This window comes from Myxine glutinosa, chromosome 6, assembly GCF_964187855.1.
Source record: "Myxine glutinosa chromosome 6, kmMyxGlut1.1, whole genome shotgun sequence".
NCBI lineage: Eukaryota > Metazoa > Chordata > Myxini > Myxiniformes > Myxinidae > Myxine > Myxine glutinosa.
In genome coordinates this window covers 17,655,803-17,681,475 of record NC_136266.1, presented here as the reverse complement: position 1 = coordinate 17,681,475, position 25,673 = coordinate 17,655,803, and the positions used below count along the sequence as shown (strand labels likewise).

Genomic DNA, 25,673 nt, shown 5'->3' with positions numbered 1-25,673 from the left:
CTGCCTGGGGGAACGTTTGGGCATGTACCAGGACGTCATCCAGGTACACCAGGCATGATTGCCATGGCATGCCGCCTAGTACATGCTCCATCAATCTTTCAAAGGTGGCGGGGGCGTTACACAAACCAAACGGCATCACAGTAAACTGATACAGTCCCTTACCTGTGGAAAATGCCGTTTTCTCCTTCCCTGCCCTATCCATCTCCACCTGCCAATACCCACTCTTGAGGTCCAAAGTTGTGAACCAATTTGAGCCCGCAACGGCATCGAGGGTGTCATCAATCCTTGGCAGGGGATATGAGTCCTTGAGTGTCACGTTGTTTAGCTGGCGATAGTCCACGCAGAACCGCGTGGTCCCATCCTTCTTTTTGACCAGCACAACAGGTGACATCCAAGGACTTCCCGAGGGCTCGATCACACCTGCGTCGAGCATTTTTTCAACCTGCTCGTCAGCTTCCGCCCTCTTGCTCCAAGGGAGCCGTCGGGCGGCCTGACGAATAGGCCGGGCCTCACCGGTGTGGATCTGATGTTTCACCAGGCCCGTACGTCCAATATCCTCAGTGGACAGGGAGAAGAGGTCCAAATGGGACCCAACCAGTTTGTGTAAGGCCTCCCTCTGGGTACCTCCCAACTCTACGCTACTACGATTTACCATCTCGCAAATGGGATCGGGCCAATTCCTACTTCTTATTGAAGGCTCCCCCCGGGGTCGGCTCGGCTGGACGTTCTCGCCCCTCACTGTCGCGACTTCCTCAACTGGGGTGCAGCCAGCTACCCGCGTGGTTCTGTACTCGTATTTATTACTCGGACGGCCACTACCGGTCCGTCCGTTTTTACAAGGGTGCGGCCCACGATTAAACCCGGTATGGACTGCGCTGCCACCGGTTCGACCAGGCCGCAGGACTCCTGCCACGTTGGGCGAGCTGCCCACCGGGCCGGCACTATCGCCTCGGCCCTTGGGGGGATGGTCACGGCCTCGGAAGCCTCCAGCTCTGCTCTCTCGGCCGTGCTCACTCCCCCTAACGGCAGCTCTTCTACTCCCACCTGCAGGATCCCCCGGCACAAGTCGATTTTACAGCCGCTGGCAGTCAACAGGTCCAACCCTATTAAACATGGGTCGCACACCTCCGCCACCCAAACATCTATCTCCCTCCTTACCGACCCTAACTTGAGGGTCACAGAACCACGCCCTATGATCGGGGCCGTTACCCCGGTAGCAAGCTGCAAACTATAATTTTGCAGGCGCTGGATCTTATCCCAGCCACCTGCGCTCGAATCAAGGACCACAGGGCTGATGATCGTGGCGCTAGCTCCTGTGTCCACTACGGCGTCTACCCCCACGCCGGCAATTTTGCATCTAATTGTCAGGCTACCGGTTCCAATTTGGCCACAATAAATGACCTGTCGCGTCAATGAGGGCTCTCCTCCATCCTCTTCTGCCGAACACCGCCCTACGTGCCCGACACCTTCTAGTTTCCCGGGGTCTGGCGGGGGGGTGTCTGGGGTCGGCTAACCCGCTCCCCCCTGGGCGGAGTTGAGGACCTCAACCGCCGGGGATCATCCCGGCGCGTGGCTCGACAGTGCCGCGCCAGGTGACCCAGACGGTTGCAAGTATAGCACCTCACCTGGTAAGGTGCTTGTCTCCGGAATTCCAAATTCCCCCCCCCCTGTAGGTCCGAATTGGGTTACCCGCTCGTGGTCCACCGCGGGCCACCTCCGGGGCCGCCTGCCATGGTCCAGGTCCCGCCAGGCGCTGGTCCACCAGCCTGCGGACCATGCCCGCCAGGTCAGGACCCACGTCGGGGGCGGGCCCCCTAAGGGGTCCGCCCTCCATCGGGGGTCCCACCTGGCGGACCGCCATTGCGAGACGCTCGCCCCCCCGGGCCAGGGGCCTCGCTGCTTCCCAACGGGCCGCAGCGTCAGCCGCCTGGCTCAGTCTGCGGGCGCCACATGGCGAGCTGTTGCCGGAGCTCAATGTCCGGGAGGGCCTGGATAAAATGGTCCAGCGCCAGGCTTTCCCGGGAATCCGCTGCCATGCTAGCATGTGCGATCCCCACTGCGCGGCGAATGTCGTGGGCAAGTTCCCCGATGGCTTCCTGGGGCTTGCGCTTTCGCAGCGCGAGCTGAGCTTTAACAAGCTCGCTCTGCTGTTCTATGCCGAATCGATTAATTAGGGCGTCGCGGAGGGCTGGCAGGGTGAGAGCACCCGCTGGTAATGCCGTCAGCACCTCCGCCGCCGCGCCGCGCAATGCGGCCACCAGGTGTACTCCACCTTCGTCCTCACCCCAACCGTTGCCCTTACACACACAGTCGAACTGCGCCAGGTACGTGCGTAGATCACTCTTGCCGTCATACGGCGCGAGTGGGACCTTGTGGGACCACCTGGTATGCGAGTCGTTGCCCGCCTGCCGGACCCCGTGCGTCGCCCCTTGCGGGGTCAGCGCGGGGCCGAACCGGCCGGGCCCCCACAGTACATTACCCCCAAGGGGCTCTCGTGCCTCCCCGGTCCCTCCAACAACTACCCCTGTTGGTGTCGATGCATGGGTCACACCTCCGCAACCCGCTACCCATTCCATACCACCACAACCTTGCTCACCCACACCTCGCACCTCTCGTTCCATACCCTCCGGACCAACCATACACCTCACTCTTGGCCTCTCACGAACATCCGGGTCTATCTCGACCCCCAAGCTTATCAAATCACCTGGCGCATCATACGCACGACCATATTGGTCACCACTTACACCGGGTCCTCTTTCTCTTCGCTTCTCCTCCATCACCTGCGAATCCCTCATCCGGTTAATGAGCACATCATCACGATCCGAACACAGACTTTGGACCAATTCTTTTACCTCCTCTTTTATCTCTTTCTTATCCTCTCTCCGTCGCTTCTTGATTTCGCTCACCCCTTCTTCCACTTCCTCTAATTTCTGTTTCACCTCCTTCATCTCCTCGTGCGCCCCTTTAAGTTCTTCCTCTAACTCCACTTTATTTTTTTCTATGTGCTCCCGCACCTCCCGCTCTTTAACCTCCATCACCTCTACCACCTTGTTCATTTTTCTCGTCAAGTCCTCATGTACCGTCTGACACTCTTTTTTAATTACCCCCACGTCCTTTTTCATCCCTTTCTGCGTCGATTTTAACCCCTCTATTACCGCTGTGTTCTTCTTTACCTGTTCCCCCAACTCCTTTTGTCCCACTGTCAGTTGTTCTACTCCCAGCGTCAACTCCTCTATACCACCTTGCAATTTTACAGTCCCCTTTCTCACCTCCTTCTCCATGCGCTCCTTACAGTGCCTCACCTCCTCGCGCACTCCTCCGACCTCCTCACTCACCCCTCTTCTGATCTCCTCTCCCATCACTTGCATCTCCTGCCCAGATGCCACCCTCATCTGCTCCATTTCCTCCCTGTGAGCATCCAGTTTGGTTTCTACCCCCATTCTGACCCCCTCTATCTGCTGCCCCATTTGTTTAACTTCCCTTTCCGCTTGGTCCCTCATGTCCCTCAATTTGCCTTCCATTCTGTTTTCTAACCCCTCTAACCCCTGTTGCATCCCTTCCATTTGATTCTCTTGAGCGGCCATTCTGTTTTCTACCCCCATTAACCCATTTCTCACCTCTTTTATCCCGTTGTCTAACCCCTCAAAATTATTGTCTAACTTCCCAAATTTCTTGTCTAACTCCTCAAAATTATTGTCTAACTTCCCAAATTTCTTGTCTAACTCCTCAAAATTATTGTCTAACTTCCCAAATTTCTTGTCTAATCCCTTAAAATTATTGTCTAACCCCTCACCGGTACCCCTCGCTTCGTCCCTCATTACCCCCATTTGGTTTCCCATTACCCCCAATTGCTCACTCTGAGCCCTCGCTTCGTCCCTCATTACCCCCATTTGGTTCTCTAATCGCTCACTCATTTGTTCCATAAGGGCCCTCATTTGCAGGAGGAAAAGGTTCGAATCCACCAGGGGCGCTGCCACGGTCGCGGGTGCCGCGACCAGCGAGGCGCCATTTTGCGCACCCGCAACGTCGGGCGCAACGACGCTATTTTGTGCGTCTGCTACCCTCGCTGCTTCGCTCTCCTCGCGTCCCTCAATTTGGTCCTGGACCGACCCTGCCTCACTCTCCTCTACCGGAACCCAGCTGTCTTGATCCGCCATAGCGCGACTTTCAAAATTTGGGTTTTTATTTTCGTAAAACAAAATCAAATTTCGCCCTTATAATTTCGAGCGCGGGAAACGCGCTCCGGATCGAATTCTACCTCCCCAACACCAATTGTTACCCTAGTGGTACAATTGGTGTTCCAAAATTTGGGCTAAATGAATTTAGTCCCAGGTCCGAATCCCACTCCTGACACCAATTGTTACAGACACGACTTTGATGTTATGGTGGGCCGAGCGGAATGGCCGCCGTGTCCGCACAAGTTACCCGATTATACTCGAACCTTGGCCGAGTCGCGCTACGCTAGATCAATGAAGGAAAAGGACACAACGGCTGGGATTAAAATGACACGACACCAGGGATACGGTTCTCAAGACCTCCGGAGGAGGTTATAATATGGCGGAAGGTTAGATTACAGGAATGAGAGGGACAGCATAGGAAGATAGGCACTTAATTACGGTCTTATAATGGCCCCGACAGACGACAGATAAACAGGACAAAACTGACTCACACGGGGATTGATGGCAAGGAAAGCGGGTAGTCGATGGCTCAAGGTGCACCTTGGCTCAGGGACAGAATCGACCCGGTCCGGTCCAGTAGATGCGGGGAGGTCGCTCAGCGCTCGGAGGTCGCGACTTGTCTTCTCAAGCTGGGGGCGCATCTGACGTCACGTCCGGTAAGTGGCTGCGTATATCCGGCGGGGAGTGACACGCCCTCGGCTCGTTAGCTCCGCCCCAGATGGAATCGGCCCGTTGCTTCTCATTGGGTGCGGGGGTTACCGGCTCCGCCCTTGACGAGGGGCTGACAGCCAGCCCCTTCGTGGTAACCCCGTGGGCGCACATGGCAATGGCGGCTAACCAAGCCGGTGTGAGGACGCACACTCCCCGCGCCGCGCCGCCCCCAATCTCCTCTGTTGTTGTAGTTGTAGTTGTTGTTGTAGTTGTTGTTGTTGTTGTTGTAGTTGTTGTTGTTGTTTCATGGGGAAGATGGGAGGAGGTATGGGGAGGTCCTAAACTCACTACTGGTGCCATACAATCACATTCTGGTGCAACGAAGAGTCAGAATTAATGGAAACGAGTCCTTAACTGACATAGACTAAGAATAACTAGCAAGATGTCCGAAAGTTGTCTACGTGAGATGCGGTGGACCTGGGCACGACATTTAATGGGGGAAAAAGGGGAAGGTCGGTTCTACAGAGTGTTATTTACAGGCAATGGGACTAGGGAATGGGGGATTGGGGATAGTTGGGGAGTATTGGGGAAATAGGGGAATATTTACAAGCGGATATGGAGGCCAAATGCCATATCCGCAACAATATAATAAAGAAAGTGGAAGACAAGAGTGGGATGGGGAGGGAAGCACAACAACAGTAGGGAACAGGGACATTGGGAGATCTGTGGAAGAGAGAGGGCTGGGGCAGGGAACACGGGATAAACAAGATGGACACGACAGGGACTTTCAGGGGGAAAAACGGAATTTGAAGGAGGTGGATTAACGGGAGAAGAAAATATCAAGGTTTTGGATGGGGGAAGATAAAAGATAGTGGTGAACAGTTGTTTTGAAGACCTGGATGGAGGAGAGGGATTGAAGAGATTGTGGCAGTTTGTTCTCGAGGCGGGAGAAAAGAGGAATGAAAGAGTGAAGGTGAGCAGAGAGTTTTGATTTTGACAGTTGCACCAGAAGTGGGTTGCTGGCAGATCTTGTGCATCCTGAAGGAATATTTGGGAGACAGAGCAGAGGGAGCAAGGCCGGTTCATTCCCCAGTGGTTGGGGGACTGAGGGTCATAGGGAACAAAGCTGAAGAAAAACTCAAAGTTTGATATTGGGTCGGTCTTGGTGGAACTTTATGCCATCTTTCAACTTTGCTTTAGGCAGGAAGCGTGGGGATTTGCGATGTCGCGCTATCGACTTCGCTCTAGTTCAAATTTAGTTTTTATTCTGAAGCATTTATGAATGACTATGGTGATTATGTAAGGGTAAAGGTGAGCATCTTAAAAAAACAAATGAGCTAATTAACACTCCAAAAAAAAAAGTTTTGATTTTATAATTGCTGATTGATTTCCCTTGTATTGTACATGTGCTTCACCTGCTTCACCTGCACCATGTGTTTCTGTGAAAGATGATGGGAATAGAGCCTGTGATGGATGCTGTGAAGAGAAACAGGTTGAGATGGTTTGGTCATGTGTTGAGGAAGGATGAAAGTGACTGGTTGAGAAGAGTGATGGAAATGAATGTAGAAGGAAGTAGAGGACGGGGAAGACCGAGAAGACTTGGCTAAAGATGGTGGAAGAAGAAATGCGGGCAAGGGGGTTAACAAGGAGAGATGCAGAAAATAGGGCAAAATGGAGAAGATTGTCATGGGGACCGCAAGGCTAACCCCCGCTCTAGCAGGGAAAATGGCCTTAAAATGCATGTTGTTGTTGTTGTTGATGGATGCTGTGAAGAGAAACAGTTTGAGATGGTTTGGTCATGTGTTGAGGAAGGATGAAAGTGACTGGTTGAGAAGAGTGATGGAAATGAATGTAGAAGGAAGTAGAGGACAGGGAAGACCGAGAAAGACTTGGCTAAAGATGGTGGAAGAAGAAATGCGGGCAAGGGGGTTAACAAGGAGAGATGCAGAAAATAGGGCAAATTGCAGAAGATTGTCATGGGGACTGCAACTGCAAGGCTAACCCCTGCTCGAGCAGGGAAAATGGCCTTAAAATGCCTGTTGTTGTTGTTGTTGTACATGTGCTTCACCCATGTGAATCCACATCACACAATCTGCTCGAGCTCCGACCCCACGGTAACAGCACCACTCACGATTGGTTCTTGCTCTGTCGTAATTTGAGGGTGCAGCGACTAATGAATGTAATCCATTTTTAGCTCGCCTGAAAACAACAAGCACGTTTGGAATTTGGATGTTTTTAATGGTCCGATCCCTTCTCGTGGCAGTGCTCAGATGGCGGGCTTACTTTGCGAAGAGGAAGGCTCGGTGGCGGACAACGTGCAGTACTGCGGCTATTGCAAATACCACTTCAACAAGCTGGTGAGTTCCTCCTCTCGAGTAGCTTTTGCACGCGTGCTGTTAGCGCTTGCTTTGTGAACCTCAGTATGTGTTGATTGTGCCCACTGCCGCACGCAAATGGCTCTCATGCGACCTTTCTTCTGCCATCGCTAGAAGAAAGGCAAACGGCCAGCTGGCAGTGGTTTCAATGCCCGGCTAAGTGATGCGCCAATGCAATCTCAGGACAAGCAGTTTTGTATGGCCAGAGTTGTCCACAAGCTGCTGTTCTAGGGCCTCGTGTTGGTTGTGGGGTTTTTATTATTTATTTATTTTTTCCCCAGAGATTAGGGGTTCTGGGGGTCCTGCTGTGACGGTTGTTCCAATGTTTGACGACGTTTTGGTTGACGTTTTGTTACATGGCACCCGAACTTATCGTCGTTTAATTTTTTTTCCCATCATTATTATTATTATTATTATTGCATTTGTTTTTTATCGTTAGTTGGCCACGCGTTGCATTGCCCGTCGAGTGCGGTCAGAAATTGGCGACAAAGGCCCAAGAAAGGAGAAAGAGACGCGCTTGCCGCGCGCGTGTGCCCCTGGGCAATGTGCACAGAAGAACAAGGATAAGCAGAAGCACAAGCAGAAGAAGGGCGTCGAGTCTCGACCGTTGCTGCCTTCGCTGACGGTGACCACTGAGAAGGCACGTGAGCCAGGACAGGTTTTCTTTGAAGGACATAGTTTGTAACCCCTGTTTCAGATAAATATAACAATGGCTGCAACTTCTTCACACCCTTTGTACTGTACCTTTCCCGAGAGCCAACAATGTTCCCTACTCCTCCAGCTTCTTTCCTCGTGCTGCTCTACTCTGGAACTCCTTGACGGTGTCCTCCTTTCCCTCATCCTATATTCTTCCACAATACAAAAGGAATGTTTGCAAATTTATTCCGCTCTCTTTCTCTCTCAAACTCTCCTTCTGTAGTTGTGTAGTCCCCTCCTAGAGTGGTCTTTCACCTTGTGAAGGGGGAGCTCCGTTAATAAAACGCAACTAGAGCGGTTAATGACGCTTCACACCAAAAGCAAAGTTGAAGGATGGCAAAATGCTCCACATGGATTGACACTATCAAATTTTGAGTTAAAATGGTCCCTTACAATATCCGCCTGAGAGTCTTGCAATATCCGCCTGAGAATCCTTGCAATATCCGCCTGAGAATCCTTCCAATATCCGCCTGAGAATCCCTTAACAATAGCCGACTGAGACTCCCTTACAATATCCGGCTGAGAATCCCTTACAATATCTGCCTGAGTATCCCTTACAATATCTGCCTGAGAATCCCTTACAATATCCGCCTGAGAATCCCTTACAATATCCGCCTGAGAATCCCTTACAATATCCGCCTGAGAATCCCTTACAATATCCGCCTGAGAATCCCTTACAATATCCGCCTGACAATCCCTTACAATATCCGCCTGACAATCCCTTACAATATCCGCCTGACAATCCCTTACAATATCCGCCTGACAATCCCTTACAATATCCGCCTGACAATCCCTAACAATATCCGCCTGAGAATCCCTTACAATATCCGCCTGAGAATCCCTTACAATATCCGCCTGAGAATCCCTTACCATATCCGCCTGAGAATCCCTTACCATATCCGCCTGAGAATCCCTTACCATATCCGCCTGAGAATCCCTTACCATATCCGCCTGAGAATCCCTTACCATATCCGCCTGAGAATCCCTTACCATATCCGCCTGAGAATCCCTTACCATATCCGCCTGAGAATCCCTTACCATATCCGCCTGAGAATCCCTTACCATATCCGCCTGAGAATCCCTTACCATATCCGCCTGAGAATCCCTTACCATATCCGCCTGAGAATCCCTTACCATATCCGCCTGAGAATCCCTTACCATATCCGCCTGAGAATCCCTTACCATATCCGCCTGAGAATCCCTTACCATATCCGCCTGAGAATCCCTTACCATAGCCGCCTGAGAATCCCTTGCCATATCCGCCTGAGAATCCCTTACCATATCCGCCTGAGAATCCCTTACCCTATCCGCCTGAGAATCCCTTACCATATCCGCCTGAGAATCCCTTACCATATCCGCCTGAGAATCCCCGTTTTCTTCAAAAAGTGTCGGGATAAATAGTGTCGAGAATTTAATTCCCCTTGGTAATAGGGCAGACCTGCTCCCAACCTTTTAATTTTCCTTATTGCCTGCCTCATTGTTCTTTGGACTTTCTCGCGTGTTTATTTTTATTTTTATTTTTTCGTTTCGCATTCTTGTTAACATCCATTTTATTCCCATCTTTTTCTGTAGACCTATACCTCTAGCGGTGCCTTCCTTGGTGGCTCACTCAAACGCCTTGAAGAGACCGCATCTCGCTTCACTCATGCCAACTTCAAGGAGGTGCAGCTGCATGGTGCGCGGCCTTCCGGGGACGGTGGTGATGGAAAAGATCCCGAGGCGAAGAAGAAGAAGCTGTCAGTTCACTGCTCCACGCAGAAAGGAAAGAAAAATGGTGGCTCCCTGAACCCGACCGCATTTCCCGCAGTGCCCGCTGCCACTCCCAATCTTTTCCACGGTCAGTCATTGTGGGCATGCAAGGTACAAAAATAATATTTTTCAAGTTGTATTTTCTTAGTGAGGAAAATGTCAGTGTGCTGCAAATAACTTAGACCGAGATGACATATTTCAAGTAAGATTTGTCATTCGAGCGTTGGGAAATCGTTTTGAGTCCGGGCTAAGTTTGCAAGTACAGCTCGCAATATCAAAAACATTTTTCAATCTTTCTTGGTCTTTTGGTCAAATGGTTTTTAAACTTTGTCATCCATAATAGAGCTATGATAAAGACATTGAATCGTGTGCAGTGCTGTTGTGCAAGAGGTGTAAGTTCTGTAGTACTCATCTGGGCCTTGGCATGGTGTAGGCGGTGCCTCATCCAGCAAGCCCCAGGTGGGGATGGACCTCTTGGGCCATGTTGACTTGGGTGGACATGCACCGCAGCCCAGCCTCAAACCTCCAGCCTTCCGTGATGCCTGCAAGCCTGAGTCCTCGGGCCAGGACGGCCTGAGCAAGGTGGCTGGATTGTCAACATTTCCCACGTCACTTTGCACCGGCACGACCTCTGCCTCTCCGCCGCGCCTCTACGAGAAAGCATACGAGCGCACATCGCCACCTAAACTTTATGAGCAGGCTTTCAATGAGACATCACCACCGAAGCTTTACGAGAAAGCATACGAAGAGTTTGTCTCTGCGGGGTTTGGTGCTGTTGCAGGTGTTGCGTACAAACGCCCTCATGCCGATAAGGAAGATCTCTCAGCAGGTGGGTTGAAACGATACAGAAAGTCGATTTTCCAAAGTATTCGGTAAACTTAACGGGTTCTTGATAGTGCTTTTGCCTACCTTTTTGTTTTTATTCATTTTCGGTTTTTGGTTCTTCACTTAATGGAGGATTATTTTTCTTTGTTATTCTCTTACTAGTCTTCCCATTTGGCATCTTGTCGTTCATCCTATGCATCTTTGATGCGAGCAATGATTCTCATCACAATTTGTCAACGTGTGCAATCTATTTTGTGAAAACGTGGATGTTGTTGTATTTGTGTGTTTTTTATATGGTAATGGTTACCTGGGCAGTGTGAGATCTGTGCTTCCTGTTGTGGAAATGCAGTATTCATTAGGCGGAGAACAAGTGATTTGTTTTTTATAAACGTAAATAATCATTTTGTAAGTGTTGTTTTGGAGTATTTGTGATGCTAATTATAATTTATATATATTGTGGGGAAAAATAATGTGCATTACGGCGGCCTGTGACTCTAGTACAGCGGATAAGCTCTCATATTTTAACAAATTGTGCATTTTTTGAGAAAAGTATGAAATTTCTAGCATAGTTAGTATATACCATAAGGTTTCTTTTCAGATGTGGAGGGAAGTCAGATTTGACCTCTGAGGACCGTGAGAGGTCAAATCCAAAATAGCCGCCAGTCCACCGGGTCTAATGTTCAAACGCGCTTATAGGTGTCATTGCCAACTAAATTGGGGATGCCCATTCATTTGGTGATACTTTTGAGATCGCCAGAACTCAAGGACATGCATTTAGGTCACGGTCAACGTCAAATTACGTTAAATATCTATTTTTATGATACTGCAGTTGGAACTGCTATTGCAAAAAGTTCATTTGAACTTTTAAAACTTTATTTTTTCAGGTACAGGGATAGGTACAGAACACCTAAAGACCAGAAATGATGAAAAAAGTGTTTACACTGCAAGGAATGATGCAATAACCTCTGAAAAAAAGAACTGTAGTTAACCAAGTATGTCCACCAAAGCTTACATTAAATCAAGCGCAATGATGAAAATTGGTAATGATCTAAATCTAACAGTCTCCAGAACAGAAGCACAGTGCAGTGCACTTGAATGCAGCTTTGGCACACTTGCAGCATCCAGTGCATCCTTTCTTGCAGCGACAGTGGATCAATTCATGGCACGATTTTGATGCTTCAGGAAGAGTGGTCCAAAGAGGCTGCCACCCAGTTGTCTCCTTTGTCCAGCCCCAGTCAGGTGAGTCTGGCATCTCTGGATCCATGACCAATGCCTGGTTACAACAGTTGGCCTGGTAGCAAGTGCGCTTGATGTGCTGCTTGAGTGTTGCCTGGGTTGGAGGAATGTTCTCTAGAGTTCTACACTTCTGTGTGAAGAGCTGTTTCCTGGCATCATTCACTTCCGTGCTCTCACTGGTTCGGTCATACATCAGCACCACAAATCGCTCTTGCAGTAACATTGAGCCTTCACTGACCTCACTTGGCATGCCTAGGAGTTCATTGAAAGCATCATTCACCTCTGGGCATCCCCAATTTAGTTGGAAATGACACCTATAAGCGCGTTTGAACATTAGACTCGGTGGACTGGCGGCCATTTTGGATTTGACCTCTCACGGTTCTCAGAGGTCAAATCTGACTTCCCTCCACATCTGAAAATAAACCTTATGGTATGCACTAACTATGTTAAAAATTTCATGCTTTTCTCATAAAATGCACAATTTTTGTGTTTATCTGCTGCACTACTACCGGACTACTACTATGGCCACGGCCACAGTGAAGAACTAGACAACGCCCGATTAAATGACTACCGGACCGAGCGGTGATCCAGATTGGATGACTACCAGCAACGGACGTTTTGAACCAGTTGTAGTCACTCTCATTGGTCTGTTCTAGAGGAGGAGAGACAGAGTATGGTATTTTGAAAGGGTGGATCTCAGCATTGGAGCTGATCTATAGAGCGGGCGAGTCCTGCAGTAGGGTACCTGCAGTAGTGCAAACCTCACTACTCGTGCTTTCAGCCATGCAGGAGTAGCGTTTTTAAATGCAGTCTTGAGGGTTTAGCAGAGCCCATTGGTGAACTCAGGAGACCGAGTTCATATGGCTGCAGAATCGAGCGAGCCTCGGATGGACTGTGAAGGGTCGTTTGATTGACAAAGGCCTACACTTAACCTCATGTCAAGCATGTGGCCTATGTGTTTACAGTGCATCCTTATCGCTGCTATAATTGGCCACCTAGCAAAATGCTCCTTTTACCACGTGTGTGCACCCTTCAAACCGAGCACCGTGACGTGGCGGTTTGTCATCTGAAGCATTCGACACTGCCGCAACAACTATCGGGGACACCTCTTTGCGGTAGATGTACAATGCAAGTCGGGGCCAAATCTTCCCCAATGTTCCCTGCTGCCCAGATTTGTCAGGGCAGTGCGGTGATGGTCTGAGTGCCAATTGGTCCCCATGGACCGGCTTTTTCCCTCTTGTCTCTCTCTCTCTGTCTCTGTCTCTGTCCCTGTCCCTGTCTCTGTCTCTGTCCCTGTCCCTGTCCCTGTCTCTCTAAATCTCTCATGGCCCTGACTTTGTGAACACGGGGGTACAACATCCTGGATGTAGGGGATCCCTGGGTCGCTCCTGCAAGATTGATCGGCCATCTCCGTGCCACGGGCTTGTTTGAGAGAACTGTCTGAGGATATACAACAACTGCCACACACGTGGTATGAGAATAGTGGTGTTCTGCTGCCTCAACCCGTATATCCTGCTGAATCTGGATTCGGATACGAGAATTTTTTTTTTCTTAACTGATTCTTCACCATTGAGAGATGGGGCAAAAATGATATATAGCACGACATTTCAAAACGTTGTGGACAAGTTATGACAAAACTGGTTGGTTGAGTTGGTTTGGGGACTAGAACAAGCCGATTAGGATTTTTTGTTTTAGGTCTGGATCCAGATCTGGCCCATCAGTCGGATACATAACGTAAACTGCTCAGCCTGGTGGAGGTATGCGCTTCACCGAGTGGCATTCTAGTTTTTACTGCAATATTTAGTGAAGCCTGCCATGCAGCTTCATGTTGAGCGTTACGTTTTAAGGTTTCGTTTTTGTATGCATCGTCAATGCTTGTAGAAGAGATAGTACACTGAACGGATCGGGATGTAACAGATGCACAAGACTCATGCATGGGGTGGACAAGGTGGATACAGATGATGCATGGGGTGGACAAGGTGGATAATGGAGGGAAAACTGCAAAATTGGGAGGAGAATGGGTTTGGTTTGTTAAGAAGGGTATAAATAATCATGCTTTTGGATTGGGAACGATCTGAGATGGTGGTGAGCAATTGTCTTGAAGACCTGGAGGGAAGAATGAGATCGGAGAGGATGTGGAAGTTGGTTGCACAGGTGGGAAAAAAGAGGAACACATGAGTGGAGGTGAGCAGTGATCCTGTATTTAGGTAGTTTCACTGATGGTGGATCGTGTGAGCCCTGCAGAAATTTGCGGGTGGGGATTAAGGGGATGGGGGTGGAGGAAGAGGGAGAAATGAGGAGGGGGAGGAGGGGACGACAAAACACGGAAGGGGCAGTGGGTGCAAGACCAGAAAGGAGGCCGCAGAAGACAGAGACCACCGACCTGTCTGCGATGGCAAACTGATAGGCCCATAGACTCAGCTTCAGGGTGGGAGATTCCAATGAACTTGAAGGCCTTGGTTTCCATTGCTTCGAGCTGAGCAAGATGTGAGGCAGGAGAGCCAGCCCAGAGGGAGGAGCAGTACTCCATCAAGCTAAGGATGAAAGCCCTGTAGGTGGATAGGAAATATAGTTCAGTTGTGTCAAGAAAGGACTTTGTATGATGCAGGATGGCCAGTCGGCGGCTGTCTTTGGAGGCCAACTTTGAAATGTGGTTTGCCCAAGAGATGTCACAACTGACAGTAAAACCCAGGTGCTTGAATGATTGAACTTCCTCAAGAGGATTGTTTAGGAAGTAGAAAGTGATTTTGCCAGACGGTCCTTTCTGAGAGAGACAGTGAGAGTGTGAGATTTCTCAGGATTGAAAGACAAATTCCAAGTGTTTTCCCAGCTTGTAGCGCTGCTGCCTGCCTGTCCGAAGGATGAGGGATATCACGGATTCAGTGACGAGTTAAGATTTAAGGATATTCAATTTATTTCTGTAATGGTATTAACAAAGGGAGGCTTTGTGTGTGTGCAATTGCATGCATGTGTATATGTGTATGTGCATGTATTTATGTGTATGTGTGTATGTATGTATGTGTATATGTATGTATTTATGTATATGTGTGTATATGTACATATGTATGTGTGTATGTATGTATGTATGTGTATATGTATGTATGTATGTATGTATGTGTATATGTATGTATGTGTGTATATGTATATATGTATACTAGTGTGGTCACGCATGGGAATCCCACGGGCATGGATGTGTGTGACATTTGGACATCTTGATTTAGATGTTGCACATTAAATTTTACAAAATGGTTACTGGCAATTCATCAGATCCAGAAATGGTGTAATGAACACAATTTATTTATTTCACATAATATGTGACTCCTCACTCCGCTCCACCTGACACTCTCCTCTCTCCACCCTCACGCCTCTCCAATCCCACTCTTCCTCACACTCCCCTCCAATACCTCCTCACACCCCTCTCTAATACCGCCTCACACACCTCTCCAATCCCTCACACCCCTCTCCAATCCCTCACACTCCCCTCCAATCGCTCCTCGCTCTCCTCGGCAATCGCTCCTCACTCTCCTCTCCAATCGCTCCTCACTCTTCGCTCCAATCGGCCCTCACTCTCCAACTCCTTGCTCCTCACTCTCCAACTCCTTGCTCCTCACTCTCCAACTCCTTGCTCCTCACTCTCCAACCCCTCGCTCCTCGTTCTCCAACCCCTTCGCTCCTCACTCTCCAACTCCTCGCCCCTCACTCTCCAACCCCTAGCCCCTAACTCTCCAAACCTCACTTCTCACTCTCCAACCCCTAGCTCCTCACCCTCCAACCCCTAGCTCCTCACTCTCCAACCCCTAGCTCAAAGCTCTCCAACCCCTCGCTCCTCACTCTCCAACCCCTAGCTCCTCACTCTCCAACTCCTTGCGCCTCACTCTCCACCCCCTAGCTCCTCACTCTCCAACCCCTAGCTCCTCACTCTCCAACCCCTAGCTCCTCACCCTCCAACCCCTAGCTCCTCACTCTCCAACCCCTAGCTCCTCGCTCTCCAACCCCTCGCTCCTCGCTCTCCAACCCCTAGCTCCTCGCTCTCCAAACCTCACTCCTCACTTTCCAACCCCTAGCTCCTCACCCTCCAACCCCTAGCTCCTCACTCTCCAACCCCTAGCTCCTCACTCTCCAACCCCTAGCTCCTCACTCTCCAACCCCTCGCTCCTCGCTCTCCAACCCCTAGCTCCTCGCTCTCCAACCCCTAGCTCTTCGCTCTCCAACCCCTAGCCCCTCGATCTCCAAACCCTAGCTCCTCGCTCTCCAACCCCTAGCTCCTCGTTCTCCAACCCGTAGCTCCTCACTCTCCAACTCCTCACTCTCCAACCCCTCGCTCCTCACTCTCCAACTCCATGTACCTCACTCTCCAACCCCTAGCTCCTCGCTCTCCAACTCCTCGCCCCTCGCTCTCCAACCCCTCGCGCCTCGCTTTCCAACACCTCGCTCCTCACTCTCCAACCCCTCGCTCCTCACTCTCCGACACCTCGCTCCTCGCTCTCTGACCCCTCGATCCTCACTCTCCAACTTCTCGCTCCTCACTCTCCAACCCCTCGCTCCTCGCTCTCCAACCCCTAGCTCCTCACTCTCCAACCCCTAGCTCTTCGCTCTCCAACCCCTAGCTCCTCGCTCTCCAACTTCTAGCTCCTCACTTTCCAACTCCTCGCTCCTCGCTCTCCAACCCCTCGCTCCTCACTCCCCAACCCCTCGCTCCTCACCCCCCAACTTCTCGCTCCTCACCCTCCAACTCCTCACCCCTCACTCTCCAACCCCGAGCACCTCACTCTCCAACCCCTCGCTCCTCACTCTCCAACCCCTAGCTTCTCACTCTCCAACCCCTCGCTCCTCACTCTCCAACCCCTAGCTCCTCACTCTCCAACCCCTAGCTCCTCGCTCTCCAACCCCTCGCTCCTCGCTCTCCAACCCCTAGCTCTTCGCTCTCCAACCCCTAGCTCTTCGCTCTCCAACCCCGAGCTCTTCGCTCTCCAACCCCTAGCTCCTCACTCTCCAACCCCTCGCTCCTCACTCTCCAACCCCTCACTCCTCACTCTCCCACCCCTCGCTCCTCACTCTCCAACTCCTCGCTCCTCGCTCTCTGACCCCTCGCTCCTCACTCTCCAACCCCTCGCTCCTCACTCTCCAACCCCTAGCTCCTCACTCTCCAACCCTGAGCGCCTCAGTCTCCAACCCCTAGCTCCTCACTCTCCAACCCCTCACCCCTCTCCTACCCCGAGCTCCTCACTCTCCAAACGCTAGCTCCTCACTCTCCAACCCCTCGCTGCTCGCTCTCCAACCCCTAGCTCCTCACTCTCCAACCCCTAGCTCTTCGCTCTCCAACCCCTAGCTCCTCGCTCTCCAACCCCTAGCTCCTCACTCTCCAACTCCTCGCTCCTCGCTCTCCAACCCCTCGCGCCTCACTCTCCAACCCCTCGCTCCTCACTCTCCAACCCCTCACTCCTCACTCTCCAACTCCTCGCGCCTCACTCTCCAACTCCTCGCGCCTCACTTTCCAACTCCTCGCTTCTCACTCTCCAACCCCTCGCTCGTCGCTCTCCAACCCCTCGCTCGTCGCTCTCCAACCCCTCGCTCGTCGCTCTCCAACCCCTCGCTCGTCGCTCTCCAACCCCTAGCTGCTCACTTTCCACCTCATCGCTCCTCGCTCTCTAACACCTCGCTCCTCACTCTCCAACGCCTAGCGCCTCACTCTCCAACGCCTCACCCCTCACTCTCCAACCCCTAGCGCCTCACTCTCCAACGCCATGCTCCTCACGCCCCAACGCCTCGCTCCTCACTCTCCAACCCCTCACCCCTCACTCTCCAACTCCTTGCTCTTCGCTCTCCAACCCCGAGCTCCTCGCTCTCCAACCCCAAGCTCCTCACTCTCCAACTCCTCGCACCTCACTCTCCAACTCCTCGCTCCTCGCTCTCCAACCCCTTGCTCCTCACTCTCCATCCCCTCGCTCCTCACTCCCCAACATCTTGCTCCTCACTCTCCAACCCCTCACCCCTCACTCTCCAACTCCTTGCTCCTCACTCTCCAACCCCTCACCCTCACTCTCCAACCCCGAGCTCCTCGCTCTCCAACCCCAAGCTCCTCACTCTCCAACTCCTCGCTCCTCGCTCTCCAACCCCTTGCTCCTCACTCTCCATCCCCTCGCTCCTCACTCCCCAACATCTTGCTCTTCACTCTCCAACCCCTCACCCCTCACTCTCCAACTCCTTGCTCCTCACTCTCCAACCCCTCGCCCTCACTCTCCAACCCCTCGCTCGTCACTCCAACCCCTCGCTCGTCGCTCTCCAACCCCTAGCTCCTCGCTCTCCAACTCCTCGCTCCTCGCTCTCCAACCCCTTGCTCCTCACTCTCCAACATCTTGCTCCTCACTCTCCAACCCCTCACTCCTCACTCTCCAACTCCTTGCGCCTCACTCTCCAACCCCTAGCTCCTCACTCTCCAACCCCTAGCTCCTCACTCTCCAATCTCGACCTCCTCACTCTCCAACTCCTCGCTCCTCACTCTCCAACTCCTCGCTCCTCACTTTCCAACTCCTCGCTCCTCACTTTCCAACCCCTCGCCCTCACTCTCCAACCCCTCGCTCATCGCTCTCCAACCCCTCGCTCCTCGCTCTCTAACCCCTCACTCCTCACTCTCCAACTCCTCGCTCTCTAACCCCTCGCTCCTTCCTCTCCAACCCCTCGCTCCTCACTCTCCAACTCGCGCCTTACTCTCCAACCCCTCACCCCTCACTCTCCAACCCCTAGCTCCTCACTCTCCAACCCCTATCTCCTCACTCTCCAACCCTGAGCGCCTCAGTCTCCAACCCCTAGCTTCTCGGTCTCCAACCCCTAGCTCCTCACTCTCCAACCCCTCACCCCTCTCCTACCCCGAGCTCCTCACTCTCCAAACGCTAGCTCCTCACTCTCCAACCCCTCGCTCCTCGCTCTCCAACCCCTAGCTCCTCACTCTCCAACCCCTAGCTCCTCGCTCTCCAACCCCTCGCTCCTCACTCCCCAACCCCTCGCTCCTCACCACCCAACTTCTCGCTCCTCACCCTCCAACTCCTCACCCCTCACTCTCCAACCCCTAGCACCTCACTCTCCAACCCCTCGCTCCTCACTCTCCAACCCCTAGCTTCTCACTCTCCAACCCCTCACTCCTCACTCTCCAACCCCTAGCTCCTCACTCTCCAACCCCTAGCTCCTCGCTCTCCAACCCCTCGCTCCTTGCTCTCCAACCCCTAGCTCTTCGCTCTCCAACCCCTAGCTCTTCGCTCTCCAACCCCGAGCTCTTCGCTCTCCAACCCCTAGCTCCTCACTCTCCAACCCCTCGCTCCTCACTCTCCAACCCCTCACTCCTCACTCTCCCACCCCTCGCTCCTCACTCTCCAACTCCTCGCTCCTCGCTCTCTGACTCCTCGCTCCTCACTCTCCAACCCCTCGCTCCTCACTCTCCAACCCCTAGCTCCTCACTCTCCAACCCTGAGCGCCTCAGTCTCCAACCCCTAGCTCCTCACTCTCCAACCCCTCACCCCTCTCCTACCCCGAGCTCCTCACTCTCCAAACGCTAGCTCCTCACTCTCCAACCCCTCGCTGCTCGCTCTCCAACCCCTAGCTCCTCACTCTCCAACCCCTAGCTCTTCGCTCTCCAACCCCTAGCTCCTCGCTCTCCAACCCCTAGCTCCTCACTCTCCAACTCCTCGCTCCTCGCTCTCCAACCCCTCGCGCCTCACTCTCCAACCCCTCGCTCCTCACTCTCCAACCCCTCACTCCTCACTCTCCAACTCCTCGCGCCTCACTCTCCAACTCCTCGCGCCTCACTTTCCAACTCCTCGCTTCTCACTCTCCAACCCCTCGCTCGTCGCTCTCCAACCCCTCGCTCGTCGCTCTCCAACCCCTCGCTCGTCGCTCTCCAACCCCTCGCTCGTCGCTCTCCAACCCCTAGCTGCTCACTTTCCACCTCATCGCTCCTCGCTCTCTAACACCTCGCTCCTCACTCTCCAACGCCTAGCGCCTCGCTCTCCAACGCCTCACCCCTCACTCTCCAACCCCTAGCGCCTCACTCTCCAACGCCATGCTCCTCACGCCCCAACGCCTCGCTCCTCACTCTCCAACCCCTCACCCCTCACTCTCCAACTCCTTGCTCTTCGCTCTCCAACCCCGAGCTCCTCGCTCTCCAACCCCAAGCTCCTCACTCTCCAACTCCTCGCACCTCACTCTCCAACTCCTCGCTCCTTGCTCTCCAACCCCTTGCTCCTCACTCTCCATCCCCTCGCTCCTCACTCCCCAACATCTTGCTCCTCACTCTCCAACCCCTCACCCCTCACTCTCCAACTCCTTGCTCCTCACTCTCCAACCCCTCACCCTCACTCTCCAACCCCGAGCTCCTCGCTCTCCAACCCCAAGCTCCTCACTCTCCAACTCCTCGCTCCTCGCTCTCCAACCCCTTGCTCCTCACTCTCCATCCCCTCGCTCCTCACTCCCCAACATCTTGCTCTTCACTCTCCAACCCCTCACTCCTCACTCTCCAACTCCTTGCTCCTCACTCTCCAACCCCTCGCCCTCACTCTCCAACCACTCGCTCGTCACTCCAACCCCTCGCTCGTCGCTCTCCAACCCCTAGCTCCTCGCTCTCCAACTCCTCGCTCCTCGCTCTCCAACCCCTTGCTCCTCACTCTCCAACATCTTGCTCCTCGCTCTCCAACCCCTCACCCCTCACTCTCCAACTCCTTGCGCCTCACTCTCCAACCCCTAGCTCCTCACTCTCCAACCCCTAGCTCCTCGCTCTCCAATCTCGACCTCCTCACTCTCCAACTCCTCGCTCCTCACTCTCCAACTCCTCGCTCCTCACTTTCCAACTCCTCGCTCCTCACTTTCCAACCCCTCGCCCTCACTCTCCAACCCCTCGCTCATCGCTCTCCAACCCCTCGCTCCTCGCTCTCTAACCCCTCACTCCTCACTCTCCAACTCCTCGCTCTCTAACCCCTCGCTCCTTCCTCTCCAACCCCTCGCTCCTCACTCTCCAACTCGCGCCTTACTCTCCAACCCCTCACCCCTCACTCTCCAACCCCTAGCTCCTCACTCTCCAACCCCTATCTCCTCACTCTCCAACCCTGAGCGCCTCAGTCTCCAACCCCTAGCTTCTCGGTCTCCAACCCCTAGCTCCTCACTCTCCAACCCCTCACCCCTCTCCTACCCCGAGCTCCTCACTCTCCAAACGCTAGCTCCTCACTCTCCAACCCCTCGCTCCTCACTCTCCAACCCCTAGCTCTTCGCTCTCCAACCCCTAGCTCCTCACTCCACCTCCTCGCTCCTCGCTCTCTAACCCCTCACTCTCCAACTCCTCGCTCCTCGCTCTCCAACCCCTCGCGCCTCACTCTCCAACCCCTCGCGCCTCACTCTCCAACCCCTCACTCCTCACTCTCCAACTCCTCGCGCCTCACTCTCCAACTCCTCGCGCCTCACTTTCCAACTCCTCGCTTCTCACTCTCCAACCCCTCGCTCATCACTCCCCAACCTCTCGCTCGTCGCTCTCCAACCCCTCGCTCGTCGCTCTCCAACCCCTACCTCCTCACTCTCCACCTCATCGCTCCTCGCTCTCTAACACCTCGCTCCTCACTCTCCAACGCCTCGTCCCTCACTCTCCAACGCCTCACCCCTCACTCTCCAACCCCTAGCTCCTCACTCTCCAACTCCACGCACCTCACGCCCCAACTCCTCGCTCCTCACTCTCCAACCCCTCACCCCTCACTCTCCAACTCCTTGCTCTTCGCTCTCCAACCCCGAGCTCCTCGCTCTCCAACCCCAAGCTCCTCACTCTCCAACTCCTTGCACCTCACTCTCCAACGCCTCGCTCCTCGCTCTCCAACCCCTCGCTCCTCACTCTCCATCCCCTCGCTCCTCACTCCCCAACATCTTGCTCCTCACTCTCCAACACCTCACCCCTCACTCTCCAACTCCTTGCTCCTCACTCTCCAACCCCTCTCCCTCACTCTCCAACCCCTCGCTCGTCACTCCAACCCCGAGCTCCTTGCTCTCCAACCCCAAGCTCCTCACTCTCCAACTCCTCGCACCTCACTCTCCAACTCCTCGCTCCTCGCTCTCCAACCCCTTGCTCCTCACTCTCCATCCCCTCGCTCCTCACTCCCCAACATCTTGCTCCTCACTCTCCAACCCCTCACCCCTCACTCTCCAACTCCTTGCTCCTCACTCTCCAACTGCTCGCTCGTCACTCCAACCCCTCGCTCGTCGCTCTCCAACCCCTAGCTCCTCACTCTCCAACTCCTCGCTCCTCGCTCTCCAACCCCTTGCTCCTCACTCTCCATCCCCTCGCTCCTCACTCCCCAACATCTTGCTCCTCACTCTCCAACTCCTCACCCCTCACTCTCCAACTCCTTGCGCCTCACTCCCCAACCCCTAGCTCCTCACTCTCCAACCCCTAGCTCCTCACTCTCCAACCTCGACCTCCTCACTCTCCAACTCCTCGCTCCTCACTCTCCAACTCCTCACTCCTCACTCTCCAACGCCTCACTCCTCACTTTCCAAATCTCGCCCTCACTCTCCAACCCCTCGCTCGTCGCTCTCCAACCCCTAGCTCCTCACTCTCCACCTCCTCGCTCCTCGCTCTCTAACCCCTCACTCCTCACTCTCCAACGCCTCGCTCTCTAACCCCTCGCTCCTTCCTCTCCAACCCCTCGCCCCTCACTCTCCAACTCGCGCCTTACTCTCCAACCCCTCACCCCTCACTCTCCAACCCCTAGCGCCTCACTCTCCAACCCCTCCCCCCTACTCTCCTACCCCTAGCTCCTCACTCTCCAACTCCTAGCTCCTCACTCTCCAACCCCTCGCTCCTCACTCTCCAACCCCTTGCTCCTCACTCTCCAACTCCTCGCTCCTCGCTCTCTGACTCCTCGCTCCTCGCTCTCTGACCCCTCGCTCCTCACTCTCCAACTCCTCGCTCCTCACCCTCCAACCCCTTGCTCCTCACTCACCAACGCCTCGCCTCTCACTCTCCAGCTCCTCGCTCTCCAACCCCTAGCTCCCCACTCTCCAACCCCTCGCTCCTCACTCTCCAACCCCTAGCTCCTCACTCCCCAAACCCTAGCGCCTCACTCTCCAACCCCTAGCGCCTCACTGTCCAACTCCTCGCGCATCTCCTACCCCTAGCTCCTCACTCTCCAACCCCTAGCCCCTCACTCTCCAACCCCTAGCGCCTCACTCTCCAACCCCTCACTCCTCTCCAACCCCTCGCTCATCACTCCCCAACCCCTCGCTCGTCGCTCTCCAACCCCTCGCTCATCGCTCTCCAACCCCTAGCTCCTCGCTCTCCAACCCCTCGCTCCTCGCTCTCTAACACCTCGCTCCTCACTCTCCAACGCCTCGCGCCTCACTCTCCAACGCCTCACCCCTCACTCTCCAACCCCTAGCGCCTCACTCTCCAACTCCACGCACCTCACGCCCCAACTCCTCGCTCCTCACTCTCCAACCCCTCACTCCTCACTCTCCAACTCCTTGCTCTTCGCTCTCCAACCCCGAGCTCCTCGCTCTCCAACCCCAAGCTCCTCACTCTCCAACTCCTTGCACCTCACTCTCCAACTCCTCGCACCTCGCTCTCCAACCCCTTGCTCCTCACTCTCCATCCCCTCGCTCCTCACTCCCCAACATCTTGCTCCTCACTCTCCAACCCCTCACTCTCTGACTCCTCGCTCCTCGCTCTGACCCCTCGCTCCTCACTCTCCAACCCCTCGCTCGTCACTCCAACCCCGAGCTCCTCACTCTCCAACTCCTCGCACCTCACTCTCCAGCGCCTCGCTCTCCAACTCCTCGCTCCTCACTCTCCATCCCCTCGCTCCTCACTCCCCAACATCTTGCTCCTCACTCTCCAACCCCTCACCCCTCACTCTCCAACTCCTTGCTCCTCACTCTCCAACCCCTCGCTCGTCACTCCAACCCCTCGCTCATCGCTCTCCAACCCCTAGCTCCTCACTCTCCAACTCCTTGCTCCTCGCTCTCCAACCCCTTGCTCCTCACTCTCCAACCCCTCGCTTCTCACTCCCCAACATCTTGCTCCTCACTCTCCAACTCCTCACCCCTCACTCTCCAACTCCTTGCGCCTCACTCTCCAACTCCTAGCTCCTCACTCTCCAACTCCTAGCTCCTCACTCTCCAACACCTAGCTCCTCACTCTCCAACCTCGACCTCCTCACTCTCCAACTCCTCGCTCCTCACTCTCCAACTCCTCGCGCCTCACTGTCCAACTCCTCGCTCCTCACTCTCCAACGCCTCGCTCCTCACTTTCCAACCCCTCGCCCTCACTCTCCAACCCCTCGCTCGTCGCTCTCCAACCCCTAGCTCCTCACTCCACCTCCTCGCTCCTCGCTCTCTAACCCCTCACTCCTCACTCTCCAACTCCTCGCTCTCTAACCCCTCGCTCCTTCCTCTCCAACCCCTCGCTCCTCACTCTCCAACTCGCGCCTTACTCTCCAACCCCTCACCCCTCACTCTCCAACCCCTAGCGCCTCACTCTCCAACCCCTGCCCCCTACTCTCCTACCCCTAGCTCCTCACTCTCCAACCCCTAGCTCCTCAATCTCCAACCTCTCGCTCCTCACTCTCCAACTCCTCGCTCCTCACTCTCCAACCCCTCGCTCCTCACTCTCCGACTCCTCGCTCTCTGACTCCTCGCTCTCTGACGTCTCGCTCCTCACTCTCCAACTCCTTGCTCCTCACTCTCCAACCCCTTGCTCCTCACTCACCAACGCCTCGCCTCTCACTCCAGCTCGTCGCTCTCCAACCCCTAGCTCCTCACTCTCCAACCCCTAGCTCCTCACTCTCCAACCCCTCGCTCCTCACTCTCCAACCCCTAGCTCCTCACTCCCCAAACCCTAGTGCCTCACTCTCCAACCCCTAGCGCCTCACTGTCCAACTCCTCGCGCATCTCCTACCCCTAGCTCCTCACTCTCCAACCCCTAGCTCCTCACTCTCCACCCCTAGCGCCTCACTCTCCAACCCCTCACTCCTCTCCTACCCCTAGCTCCTCACTCTCCAACCCCTCGCTCCTCACTCTCCAACCCCTCGCCCCTCGCTCTCCAAGCCCTAGCTCCTCACTCTCCAACCCCTAGCTCTTCGCTCTCCAGTCTCCAACCCTTAGCTCCTCGTTCTCCAACCCCTAGCTCCTCGCTCTCCAACCCCTAGCTCCTCACTCTCCAACTCCTCGCTCTCCAACCCCATGCTCCTCACTCTCCAACCCCTCACCCCTCACTCCCCAACACCTTGCTCCTCACTCTCCAACCCCTCGCCCCTCACTCTCCAACCCCTCGCACCTCACTGTCCAACCCCTCGCCCTCACTCTCCAACCCCTAGCTCCTCACTCTCCAACCCCTAACTCCTCACTCTCCAACTCGTCACTCCTCTCCTACCCCTAGCGCCTCACTCTCCAACCCCTAGCGCCTCACTCTCCAACCCCTAGCGCCTCACTCTCCAACCCCTAGCCCCTCACTCTCCAACCCCTAGCCCCTCACTCTCCAACCCCTAGCGCCTCACTCTCCAACGCCTCACGCCTCTCTCGAACGCCTCACTCCTCTCTCCAACCCTTTGCTCCTCACTCTCCAACCCCTCGCTCCTCACTCCAACTCCTCGCGCCTCACTCTCCAACGCCTCACGCCTCGCTCTCCAACCCCTCGCCCCTCTCCAATTTCTCGCTCCTCTCCAACCCCTAGCTCCTCACTCTCCACCCCTGGATCCTCACTCTCCAACCCCTAGCTCCTCACTATCCAACACCTCACTCTCCAACTCCTCGCTCCTCACTCTCCAACCCCTCGCTCCTCGCTCTCCAACCCCTCGCTCTTCTCCAACCCCTCACCTCACTCTCCAACCCCTAGCTCCTCACCCCTGGCTCCTCACTCTCCAACCCGCTAGCTCCTCACTCTCCAACCCCTAGCTCCTCACTATCCAACACCTCGCTCTCCAACCCCTCGCGCCTCGCT

General features: G+C 54.3%; 1 protein-coding gene across 9 annotated transcripts in view; it reads left to right on the top strand.

Annotated features, from left to right (window-relative positions):
• LOC137429629 (protein AF-10) overlaps positions 1-25,673 on the top strand; it is a 65,907-nt gene that overhangs the window by 17,187 nt on the left and 23,047 nt on the right. For 4 of the 9 annotated variants that reach the window (XM_078779650.1, XM_078779648.1, XM_078779649.1 and 1 more), the window contains exons 6-9: positions 7,093-7,186; positions 7,644-7,844; positions 9,473-9,737; positions 10,083-10,478. In XM_078779650.1, coding sequence (XP_078635776.1) covers positions 7,093-7,186; positions 7,644-7,844; positions 9,473-9,737; positions 10,083-10,478 — 956 coding nt within the window. Of the gene's footprint in view, positions 1-7,092; positions 7,187-7,643; positions 7,845-9,472; positions 9,761-10,082; positions 10,479-25,673 lie in introns of all 9 variants that reach the window. The other 5 variants (XM_078779655.1, XM_078779653.1, XM_078779654.1 and 2 more) reach the window with 3 other exon arrangements.